Genomic DNA, 12,527 nt, shown 5'->3' with positions numbered 1-12,527 from the left:
AGACACACTCTGTCCGCACGTGCGCATATGCTCGCATCCGTCCGGGCGTCCTCCGCATCTACAAAGAGGTGACTGTGGGGTTCGGTCCCCAATTAAAAACAGACAGGATAGACCGCCATCTTCCTCTTCCTCCCGTTAATCATCCCGAGCCAAGCAGCCATCGGTCAGGGAACCATCGGGGATCTTTGCCGCCGTCGCATCTGCGTGTATTCGTGCTTTAACGTGGAAGCATATGGTGACACAGTTGCGAGGAGTAAAGATCGAAATCCTCTTTTGGGTTCCCACAAGGCGTGAGAACCGACTGCATATTCACTCGCCGGCTTAGCGTGGCCGTAAACTGGTAATCAGATGTCTTTTTTTTGTTGTTGTTTTTCCCCAATGGGTTTACCGGGATTATAGCCCTGTATTGAGACACGCGCGCCAACGCTTTTTACGGTCTCGTAAAAGTCACGTCAATTTTCATTTTCTTCATTGGCCTTTAAAACATCAAGATTTAACGACGATTAATAGAAGGGACTTTTGAACAGGTATGATTGACTGCTTACAGATTTGAGTAATTGAGCCACTTCTTTGAAGTTATATGGAGAAAAATCCTTATTTTTCTCCGGATCAGAAATCAGTTATACACGGTGAGATAGACCCGTGGTTCTTAAACGTTTTTCAGTGATGAACCCCTTGTGAAATCTGTTTTCAGCTAAGTACCCCTTAACCAGTGCAAAACATTTTTGGGGTACTAAAAAAATGTCTATCAGTGTCTGATTTGTTGTATGAGGAAGTCTGCAGGAACAGAGAAGTATATTACGTATGATGACATCATAGTATATCACGTATGAAGACAGTAAGACATTGGTGAGATGTGCAGTAGGTGTGACAGAAGAGTTCAAGGTAGAGGTGGGACGGCATCAGGGATCAACCCTGAGCCCCTTTTTGTTTGCTATGGTGATGGACAGACTGACAGACAAAGTGAGGCCAGAATTTCCATGGACTGTGATGTTTGCAGATGACATGGTGATCTGTAGTAGGCAACATGTTGAGGAGATCTAGAGTGGTGGAGCACACCCCTGGAAAAATGAGGGATGAAGGTTGGCTGTAGCAAGATGGAGTATATGTGTGTGAAGGAGAAGGACCCAAGATACAAGGAGAGGAGATGAAGAAGTGAGGATGACAGACTCTCACTGTTAAGAGTTTGAAATTTGAAGGATTTGGAGAATTTTTAAGAAAATTTGCCCTGAAGGATTGACCGATTTTCGGGAGTTGTCAATTAATTGTTTCAGCTCTAGATGAATGGGCAAAAACGTTCATTGGAGAGGACATTTTAGACCTGCAATTTGAATATTCTGATATTGTTGTACCTCGTTTGTCATGGGGGTTACGTTTACAATCATTCTCATCACTTGTTACACTTAATAAATCGAACTTCAAACAACAGTTTTACATTGGAGGTTAGGGTTAAGGGTTATAATCCTGGTGGATTACGATAATTCTTTCAAACCGAAAGTAGTTGACAACGGTTCTTCTCTTTGGTTACACAAGACGGCGAAGAAGCGCTTCCTCCAGAAATAGTCGTCGCGAATAAACTCAGGAAACACCTGTAACTGCTTGAAATCCAGCATCTGACCAAAATAGACCCCCGGCCAGCTCCATCGGACCTCCATGACCTTGCACTGAGCTGTCTGCTATTGCATAGCGACGGGAAAATGTCTGGCTGGCAAAGGGCCCGTCTGTGACGGACTCCCAAACACACGGCCACAAAGGAGAGGTTCCTCTCTCCCTCAAGGAATGCCGCTCTTCATTTGTCCTCCTATAGGATTACCAGCGTGGTCCGGGCTCAACTCCATGCGGGCCTAAGCCCATCACAAGTGTACAAGTGTGCATCAATGAGTCGACTTTTTTTTTTTTTTTGAAGCCAACACCCCCCCTGGGACACGGTTGGTTCCCTTGATGTTTCGATCCTTTTCTGGATCACCGGGTACGGAGGTTGCACTACTGGTCAATAGCCAGTTTCTGGATGAAACCCAAGGATGTCGAAATTGACGTTCCGCTGTTTACTCAAAAGTATTTCAATTATTTTTCGAACATTGTCAGTTTCTGTTTACTTAAGTATTTGGTTGAAAAAGTGTCTAAAACATTTTCAGAACTTCACTTTTGCAAAAGTAGGAAGTTATAAGAAAGTAACAGGTGTTCACCAATACTGGCTTATTATGTAACTTTATCTATGAAGAAAACCTTATAGACGGTAAATATTACTCGAATACAGTGGACCCCCGGTTTACGACGTCCCTGCCTTGCTTTTTTTTTTTTTTTTTTTTGCGACATTTTTCCGTCCCCTCTTTACGACATTTTTTTCGCCTTACGACATCAAAAACAATAACCTCTCAAACATGGCGGCCAGTGTGCGAGCGTGACCGCGCTCATACGTCACTACAATGCTGTTCTACTATTGGTCGGCCTCACGACTCGCTAAGATCCTGGAATACTATTGGTTGGCATCACTGTGTCACTAAGACGCTGATATGCTAAAGACTTGATCCTAGCGCGAATGCTTCCGATGCATTTTAGTGCCTAATTCAAACGTTAATTGTTAGCCATGGGTCCCAAAATTGCTAGTGATGTTAAAGGTAGAAGTAAGAAGATGATTAGTATGGAAAGCAAGCTGGAGATAATCAAGAAATACGAAGGCTAGGCTAGGCTAGGCTACCCTTGCTAGGAATTATGGCCGTAAGTAACTCAAGTCATGTCACTCCATAGGTAAATATATCCTTTATATATGTTCTTATTTATGATGTTATTTAATTATATACTGTATATGAATAGAACTTACAGTGCTATAATATTTTGTTACGAATTTTTAATATGTGTATACAATTTTGATGTTTTTACCCGCGGTTTTACACGCATTAGCTAATCACCATAGGTTTCTATTGCCCGCCGTACGCCGATTTCGCCTTTGGATCCCAACTGTGGAACGGATTAATTTTGTATAGCGGGGGTTCACTGTATACCCGAGTCACCTAATTTTTTTCATATTTCTATGGCCAGTCGGTTAGGGACTTTTGCGCTAGCTAACCTAGCGCAAACCCCTAGCGTGCGATCACTCTCACTGGAGATAAGCAGCTCGTCGGCCGGAGTGGCTGCCGAAACCTCGCAAGACGCACTCGAAGCTGTTAAATGTGGAAAGTCTCCTGCGAGGGCCAAAGGGCAAATGGTTCAGCGAGTGCGTGCGATGCCCCATCTGTGCTTTAATTATGGAGGAAGCATACAACGGACCGGTGTTGGATTTCCGCTAAAAAAGACGCAAATAGACGAGGGGAAAAAGATGACAGCTGGTATGGGTGGCATAGCGTGGAGTTGAGCTGCGAACAGAGGTTGGGAGATCACCTGAATAAACAGAGAATTACAGGTTGAGGGGCAGATGCCAATCAACAGATTTAGCTTCAAACAGATGCCCCCCCCCCCCGCCCAATGGCGGACCCTTGTAAAGCTTTCCACTTGGCCTCCATTAAAAGGCGAGACAGGAAGTTGCCGACAATTCAGCTCTGTTATTTTTTTCTAGTAATCGTCTTAATTCGTATCCCACGAGCGCATTATTAATCAGATTAGAGTGTTTGGAAGGGAGACACAATTTCCATGAGAGGAGATGTCTCATGGGTTTGAGATACGAGTTTTTTTTTTTTTTTGTCATATAAAATAATTTTTAAAAAATCCAGATACACCATTGCTTTGACCGTCACTGCACAACTGTGTATCACAATCATTATTAGGAACACAATTTTATATATATGGGAGGGAGGGAGGGAGTTATTTATATTTATATAATATATATATATATATATATATAGAGAGAGATAGATAGATACTGTATACCAGGGGTGTCAAACTCATATTTATCGGGGGCCGCATTGTAGTTATAATTTTTGTCAGAGGGCCGGTATAATTGTTAAATCAAATCAATTTTAGGTGTGTTTGTCACACTTCTAACTAGTTTTTGAAATAAGAGCCCGGTAATAACTGTTCAAAAAAGATATTGGGAACAAAAAATGCTTGTTATTTTTACCCCGAAATTTTTAAATCTTGAGGACAACCTGCAAATGTAGTAATTTAACCAGAAATTTGAAGTTTGCCCAAGATTTCGCGGGCCACATAAATTGATGTGGCGGGCCGGATCTGGCCCCCGGGCCTTGAGTTTGACACCTATGCTGTATACAGTATATATCTTGCTGTATGTATACATGCATATATACATACATACAGTATATGTATATATGTGCAAAGTACACTGTATATTTTATATATATAACAGCTTTGTGCATCGTGGTTTTTCAGTAGTCTGCTTTATGATGTGGATATATATATATATATTATTTCCCTCCCGATGAGGCCATTTTGAGACTGTTGAACGGCGTTTCCAAACTTTCGGCTGGCAATCGCTTGGTCTCGATGGGTGCGGAACCAAGCCAAATGGGACGTAAAAGAAGGAATTCACCCAAGCTAATAAACACGTTGAGAGGCTCAGGAAGAAAAAAAAAATCGATGAGAATTTCCTCAACACCAGGAAAGGAAGGAGTCAAACTTGACCGTACGCGACCGGCGAGATTTTCCACGGCGGCAGCATTTCCCAGTCCGGTTCGGTGTCGTCAGCGGGGGATAAGAGCGGCAGATGGCAGGCCTGGGCCCAGTCACTCGGGAGGGAGTGCGGGGATGCATTGAGAGTGGAAAAGGCAAAAAGAGGCTGCCCCCCCCCTCAACACAAAAGTGCTTGGGGTCAAAGGTCGGGGAAGCATCTGCTCCGGGCCTGAGGGGAACATTGCATCGCCGGCAGAGACCTGTTGCCGGGGATCCTCTTCGGGACAAAGACCATGTGGGGAAAACAAACACCATATCATTTGTCTTGGCGATATGGAAAGCTGTTGCGGCATTCATTTCACAGTAATAGCCACGCTAGCTAGCTAGCTAGCACGCTCTTTGTCCTTCCTTCTGTTTCATGTTCCAATTAATTTGTTCTTATTTTGAAAACAAATAGTATTGTCCCTGCCTCAAAAAAAGAGCATTTAAATAGATTAAAACCAGCATGAATCCTGTTCAAATCTTACATGCTAGCCAGCTAGCACACTCTCCGTCCTTCCTTCTGTTTCATGTTCCAATTAATTTGTTCTTATTTTGAAAATAAATAGTATTGTTCCTGCCTCAAAAAAATAAAACCATTAAAATAGATTAAAACTAGCATGAATCCTGTTCAAATCTTACATGCTATCCTTTATTTGCATTATTATACACTCATTTGAGAACCACTGCTCTAGGAAGTGGTTCCTTAAACATTTTTTCCAGCGAGGTAGATCATCTGAATTTTTTTCAGTCTAGTACCCTCTAAACAGCGCCAAGTATTTTGGTAAAATTGCGTCACAAATGACAGTTTGCTTTTGTATAAAACAATAAAATAAAGGCATACAGCATTTGGCAAATGGATCACTGTATCATAATTAAGAAATGAGTTGTTTCATTTTCCTATTATTTTGCTCTTATTTTGAAGAGATAATAGTGTTCCTGTCAAAAAAGCTCACGTACCTAACGCTGAAGTGTATTTTCATTCACCCACAACCTTTTTTAAGAGAGGTAACCCCTATAATGAGCACAAAGCATTTTGGGAAAAATTGCGTTACTAATAACAAAGCACATAAAAAAATTAACAAAATAAAGGCATACAAAGTTTTGCAAAGGAGGAACTGTAAAAATTTAACAATAAATGAAATTGTGTTCCAATTGCTAAGTTCCAGTTGATTTGCTCTTAATTTGAAAAGAAATGTGTACTTCTCCCGTCATTGCATTAAAAAACATTAAATTCGCATATAGTTGTCAACCTCTGCACAGTTTTCGGCTTGTTAGTTAGTAGTAGCTCAAACGTCTTTTCATATTACATTGAAGCGGAATTTGAATGAGGGACACTTCAAAGTCCACCCGAATGCTTTGGCAGTCTTGTGCCGATTGTAACTGTCTGGACTCCCCGCGGCGCACACGGGCCCGTCAAGAGGTCTCACCTCCCTAAAGTCAACAAGAGAGGTTTCGACAGCCCCGTGTGACAAACGGGGTGGGGGGGGGGCTGTAAAAGGGGAAACTTGTCTGCAAAGGAAAAGTAAAGGGATTATCAAAAAAGGAGAGGAGTTAAGACCAAAAGTGTGTTTGGGCTGGGAAAAAGGCACAAGTTGCAACAGCTGACTTCACATGAGTTCCTAATGTCCCCCGGAGGAGGGGTCGGCTTGTCGGCAACGCCACCCCCCCGGGGGGGAAAGGGAAAGGGGGTGTTTAGGAAGGAGAGAGGAGGAGGAGTCTTGCCCAACAGCTGCCCTCATTAACATGCGCACCTGCTCCCTGTGGAGACACAAACAGATGCCCCCCCCCCCCCCCCCCCCCCCCACACACACACACACACACACACACACCCCGACACGCACACAAGCCCAAATTCAAACCATAGCACTTTTTTTCTGCTGAGCTAACAGCAGCCTTGCTATTTACTCTAGAAAATCAAAATAAAGATTATTATCACCATTGCGCAACATTTTTCTGAGTGGTTTTCCCACACACTTAGTGTTAGAAATTTTAGTTAGGAATTCTCTGTGAAGTTTGCTTGCTCTCGAAACTTAATTAAATTAAAAAAACATACTTTTTTGTGGGGCTTTCAAGGTTAGTAAGGTAAATTTTTGTTGAATTTTTTTTCCTCCTCGACAACTGTTGATTTGTTTCTTTTTTTTTTGCAACCAGTGATTATATGAATAATCTCTAACTATAATTAACAATTATATTCAATTAATCTGATTTTTTAAAGCATAGTTTAATATCTGTCCCTGTATTAACCCACTTTTTACAAGGTATTTTTAAACATTCCTTTAGCCTATTATTTGGGAAAAAAAACAAAAGGCAAATAAGTACCTAGAATTCAATGTCTACACTCTATGTTTGGGATTGAATAAGTTTATAAAAAATATTTTTGTTCTCAATTTAACACTGCAGAAAACATCTTTTTAAACTTAGTTTCTGTTATCAAAAAGATAAATATATTTTAAAATTATGATGCGGAATAGTTACAAGCTTTTGCAACTAAAAAAAAGATTCAAATTTCTCATTGCTAATTGCTATTATTGATATTTGCCACTTTGCTAAATTTCTGTTTCGATGGTGCTGACCTATTGGGAGCTGCACACACCTCTCAGCGGTATTTGGACCGTTTCACTTTAAAAATGTGTTTGAGGGCGTTTAAATGGGTGCAAAGAATTTTGGATGCAGGCAGGCTTACATCCTGAACGCATCACTTCGTGGTGGCCATTCCTCTTGATCTCCACGCTCATTCACGATGAATGTAGACAACGCGGGGGCTGAAAAGTAGCCAGAATGGGTCCGACTTTCCTATGGGGTCCCTCCACCCTGCGCAAAGTGTTTTTAAGGTTCAGAGAGAATCTAATCCGGAAGAACAACACCCTGCCGGAGCGGGTGGGAAAATGTGAGCGCATTCTTTCCGACTCACCCTCATTCACAAGTTTACCTTGTGGAGTGTGTCGTAAGATGCTGCTTGCGTGTTGGTTAGCATACAGTACTGAGAAAGAATGTTCAAAGAGTAACGTTAACGTTTATCTTAGTCATCAGATTTTAGCATAGAATTAGCAAATATACCCACATGGCCGTTAAGCTAATAGCATGTTTAGCATGCTATAAACATCAACGGTTAAACATATATATTAAAAAAAAGACTTAAAAACGGATAGTAAAAAACAAGAACAGAAATGTGGCAAGATTTTAGCAACTTTTAGAGTGATGAAAAAAAATGTCTTCTAAGTGACAAATCTTTGTATATTTGACTATTTTAGGCAACTATCAGTTTGGTTTTTACAATATTGTTTTATCTTTACATAAAAATCTTAATTTTGAGTAAAAAGATGAGTTTTTAGGCATAAAGTTAGCAAGTGTAGCGAAATGGGATTATGCTAATAGCATGCTACATTTGCTACTAGCACACAAGCACATGAGTGAACAAAATATACTTCAGAACGGATAATAAACAAAAAACAGGCATATCATGCTCCATATGCTTTTGTGATGGAAAAAAATGAAATGATGAAAATTTTGTTCGACTGTGTCACACAATTCATTTTCCTCTATGTCAGAGGGCGGCCATTTTTTGGCTTGCTGTCCATTGAAAATGACATCACAATTACTCACGGCTCAGTTGTTTGGTCGTTACCTGAGCAAGTGTGATGTCATTTTCGACGGACATCAAGTTGCAAAATGGTCACCCTGTGATGGATAAAAAGTAGTCATGTGACTCGATTCAGCCTATCACTGTATGCTTAACATGATAGAGCCATTTTTGAATGAAATGTCCATTTTGCACTCACCAGGTGTCCCAGTGACTACGTAGGCAACCGCTGTCAGTTCCCCAACCCGTGCAGCCCATCGCCGTGCCGCAACGGCGGCGAGTGCCGCGCCGTCTCCCACGGCAACACCTTCGACTTCCGCTGCGTGTGCCGGCTGGGTTTCACCGACCGCCTTTGCCTCACGCCCGCCAACCACGCCTGCATGAGCTCGCCCTGTCGCAATGGGGGAACGTGCGACCTCATCACGCTCACGGCCTTCAGCTGTCGCTGTCCACCCGGGTGGTCAGGTGTGCAAACCTTTACAGCCCTACTGATATTTCATGTTTATGATTAATATCGCCATTAATTCGTGAACCAGATTTTTAAAGCAAAAAAATTGACAAAAATGTCGATCGTTGTTTTCCAAAGTAAAAAATGATGTTTACAAGTGATTTTGATTCAACACAATGATAATCAGTCTATTTTTATGCAGGGCTAAAGAAATCTTTATGTAATTAAGTAATGAATAATTTTGATAACTATCAAGGTAATTAAGTATGAAAGCGATGGATTTCTTTAGGTCATTAAGTACTGAAGTATTCAATTACTTGCGGTAACGAAGTAACAAATTAATCGATCACCTGAGATATTAAGTACCAAAGTAATTGACTAAGTAATTGGTTACTTTAGAAAATTAAGTGTTCAGTACTTTGATGACTACTAAGGTAACAATTTACTTTAGGTAATAAAGTACAAAGCAATTGCTTGCTTTCGACCATTAAGTAATTAGTTCTAAAATAGATGATTAGGTAATTTACTACATTAGGTAATTAAGTGCCATGTAATTTTGATACTAAGGGAAAAAATTATTTAAATACTAAAGCAATTAATTACTTTAGAAGTCCTAAAATAATAAATAACTTTAACTAAGTACTAAAGTAATTGATGAACAGATATTTAAGTATTAAAGTAATCAATTACTTTGGATCAAGTATTGCCATAAAGTAATAGAATTACTTTAAATAAAGTAATTACTTAAATATTTCATTACCTAATTGTTTACCAGCCATTTTTAGAACCCGTGTTAAGCCAAAAACTTTGGGAGATCGGTGTATAAAATGAGTACCTGGAATTGAATTTTTTGACTCTTAAAAAACATGTTCTTGGGATTGAATGAGTTAGTCAACCATCAAAAATTCGGTATTCGGTCAATCGTCGATTACTCATTTCATCTTTAATATTTGATATATGATTGAATATTTCGTGCACTTTGCAGTCGTCTTCTGCCTATATTTGACATTTGTGCGGCTTTGCAGGCAAAACCTGCCACCAGCCCAACCCGTGCGCCTCCAACCCGTGCGCAAACGGCGGCCAGTGCTCGGCCTTCGATTCCAACTTCATCTGCACCTGCCCGCCGACCTTCCACGGCCAAACCTGCAAGCAGGACGTCAACGAGTGCGCCCAGAGCCCCACGCCCTGCCTCAACGGGGGCGTCTGCGTCAACGAGGTGGGCTCCTACCACTGCCGCTGCCCCCAGGACTACGCCGGGCCCCACTGCGAGAACCGCTACGTGCCGTGCAGCCCCTCGCCCTGCCACAACGGGGGCACCTGCCTGCAGAAGGGGGACGCCGTCTACGAGTGTAACTGTCTGCCGGGTAAGGGACCTACACTCATATTTTGCTTCGCGAGTACCAATAGAATAGAATAGCCTTTATTGTCATTGTATAGCTGGTATGCGACAAAATTGGAAATGCTGATCTGATTGGTTTATTTTAAATAAATATGAACAATAATTAGAATAAATACATGTATTAGAAAAAATACACAGTTTCACAGTGTAATTGTAATTACTGTGTGTTCTCGTTTTGTTGTTATTCAGAGCGTTAATAGCCATGGGGAAAAAGCTGCCTCTGAGTCTGTTTATCCGGCTTTTTTGAGCCCTCTAGGTTCAACTTAAAGCTTGGAAGCGGTCCATTCCCTAACCCTATAACGCGCTGACTATAAATAAGATTATCGAAAAAAATGTGGGAGTATACCTAAGCCTGTATCCTTTTAGCAAAAAAAAGCAATATAAATCAACTTTCAATAACTATTAATTATTTTTTTCAGAGTTTATATGGGTTACAGGTTAATCTAAAACAGAAAAAAAATTACCAAGTGTATCAGAGTGCCTTAAACAAAAACAAAAAACATAAATTCTTACTTTGCTGCAATTACATTTCACATGATAAAACTTTCATAATCGTCTCTTCGTTGTTTTATCAGGATTCACGGGTCACAACTGTGAGCACAACATCGATGATTGTCCAGGCCACAGCTGTCAAAATGGCGGCGTGTGTGTGGACGGAGTCAACACCTACAATTGCCAGTGTCCACCTCATTACACAGGTAACTGACCAGTAACGGATTTAACAGTCGAGCCCGCCTGATTAACTAGGGTTAGGCCAAAAATAATTCTAACATTTATATTTATAACGTTTGGAAAAATTAATTCATTCAAGAATTTGGTCGCAAATAGAACCTGGATTTTTCTTTTTTTTTTAGGTTGATGCAGATAATAAAAAAAAAAAAACGATTAATCGTAATTGTTTTTTTTTGGATGGGTGTGTTGAAAAAATTCATATTGGTAAGGCCTTCCTAAAAAGTAGCATGATATCCGCGTGTCCTTTTGGCCTTCGATGGGGAATCGCCATGTGACCGATTAATCGGTCTTAGCCCTAGTTGCAAATGTAGGCCAGTAACAGGCTGGCTGCGGATATTCGTCTTTTCACTCCTCACCTCCCGCCCGGCAGGCCAATACTGCACGGAGAACGTGGACGAGTGCGAGTTGATGCCCAACGCGTGTCAGAACGGGGGCACCTGCCACGACACTCACGGCAGCTACCACTGCGTTTGCGTCAACGGCTGGACGGGCGACGACTGCAGCGAGAATATCGACGACTGCGCCAGCGCCGCCTGTTACCACGGCGCCACCTGTCATGACCGCGTGGCGTCCTTCTTCTGCGAGTGTCCGCACGGGCGCACAGGTACATCCTTTGCGGTCGTATGCAAACTACGATTTGGCTAAACGCATGTCTGTAAATACCTGGTGCTAAATGAAGTACTAGGGTAATCAATTACTTTACTACTTTTATTATCTAATCAGTTACATTATCACGTAATTTGATGATTACTTATGACCTAGAGTAACGGATTAGAATTTATTAACTAAAGTTATTGATTCCTTCCTTTCGTACTTCATTACCCTGATTGATGCAGTACCCAAAGTAATCGGTTACTTTAGTTTTAATGACCTTGTTTACTTTAGTACTTAGTGATCAATTACTTCAGAACTTTTGTACTTCATCAATTACATTATTCTTAAATACCTAAAGTAAATGATTAGTAGTTATTATCTAAGGTAATTGACTATTAATAAATATTCTTGCTCTTGTGGATTTGTACAGTAAATGATGCCAAATCACTGGAAATGAAAAATAAAAATGTACAAATAAAACGACCTAAATGAAGTTCACCAATAGACCAGCGCCATCTCAAGGCAAACAAATGAACCGCATTCATAGAATTAATATGAATTTGAAGGGTTTATAAGCATTTTTGGGGGACTTGGAATGGATTAGGATATTTACACGTAAAAAGCGCATCTACTGCACTGTGTATTAAATGTCTTGATTCTGAGAAAAAACGTATATATACGTAATTTGTGACCAATGCGATGTCAGGTTTGCTGTGCCACCTGGATGACGCATGCATCAGCAATCCGTGTCAGAAAGGCTCCAACTGCGACACCAACCCAGTCAACGGCAAAGCCATCTGCACGTGTCCGCCGGGTTACACGGGCTCCGCCTGCAACCTGGACATCGACGAGTGCTCCCTGGGTACGTCCGCCGTCTTCTTCTCCCTCCCGGTTCTTACGCCGAGGCGTGACATATTTCGCACCTCGCAGGCGCCAACCCCTGCGAGCACGGCGGTCGCTGTCTCAACACCAAAGGCTCCTTCCAGTGCAAGTGTCTCCAGGGCTACGAGGGCCCCCGATGCGAGATGGACGTCAACGAGTGCATGTCCAACCCTTGCCACAACGACGCCACCTGCCTGGATCAGATCGGAGGATTCCACTGCATCTGCATGCCGGGTATGACGAGCGTCGGCGGGATTCCGAAGAATTTACCGAACAGTCGGGCTAAC

General features: G+C 41.6%; 1 protein-coding gene across 2 annotated transcripts in view; it reads left to right on the top strand.

The window, feature by feature from the left end:
* Positions 1-12,527, top strand: part of notch1a (notch receptor 1a) — a 36,069-nt gene that overhangs the window by 2,729 nt on the left and 20,813 nt on the right. For both annotated transcript variants that reach the window (XM_088435130.1, XM_088435129.1), the window contains exons 3-8: positions 8,388-8,650; positions 9,659-9,997; positions 10,608-10,730; positions 11,135-11,368; positions 12,065-12,220; positions 12,289-12,474. In XM_088435130.1, the coding sequence (XP_088291256.1) occupies positions 8,388-8,650; positions 9,659-9,997; positions 10,608-10,730; positions 11,135-11,368; positions 12,065-12,220; positions 12,289-12,474 (1,301 nt within the window). The remainder of the gene's footprint in view (positions 1-8,387; positions 8,651-9,658; positions 9,998-10,607; positions 10,731-11,134; positions 11,369-12,064; positions 12,221-12,288; positions 12,475-12,527) is intronic.

This window comes from Hippichthys cyanospilos, chromosome 15, assembly GCF_059441005.1.
Source record: "Hippichthys cyanospilos isolate Australia breed blue-spotted pipefish chromosome 15, RoL_Hcya_1.0, whole genome shotgun sequence".
Classification (NCBI taxonomy): Eukaryota; Metazoa; Chordata; class Actinopteri; order Syngnathiformes; family Syngnathidae; genus Hippichthys; species Hippichthys cyanospilos.
This window is presented reverse-complemented; position numbering and strand designations above follow the sequence as displayed.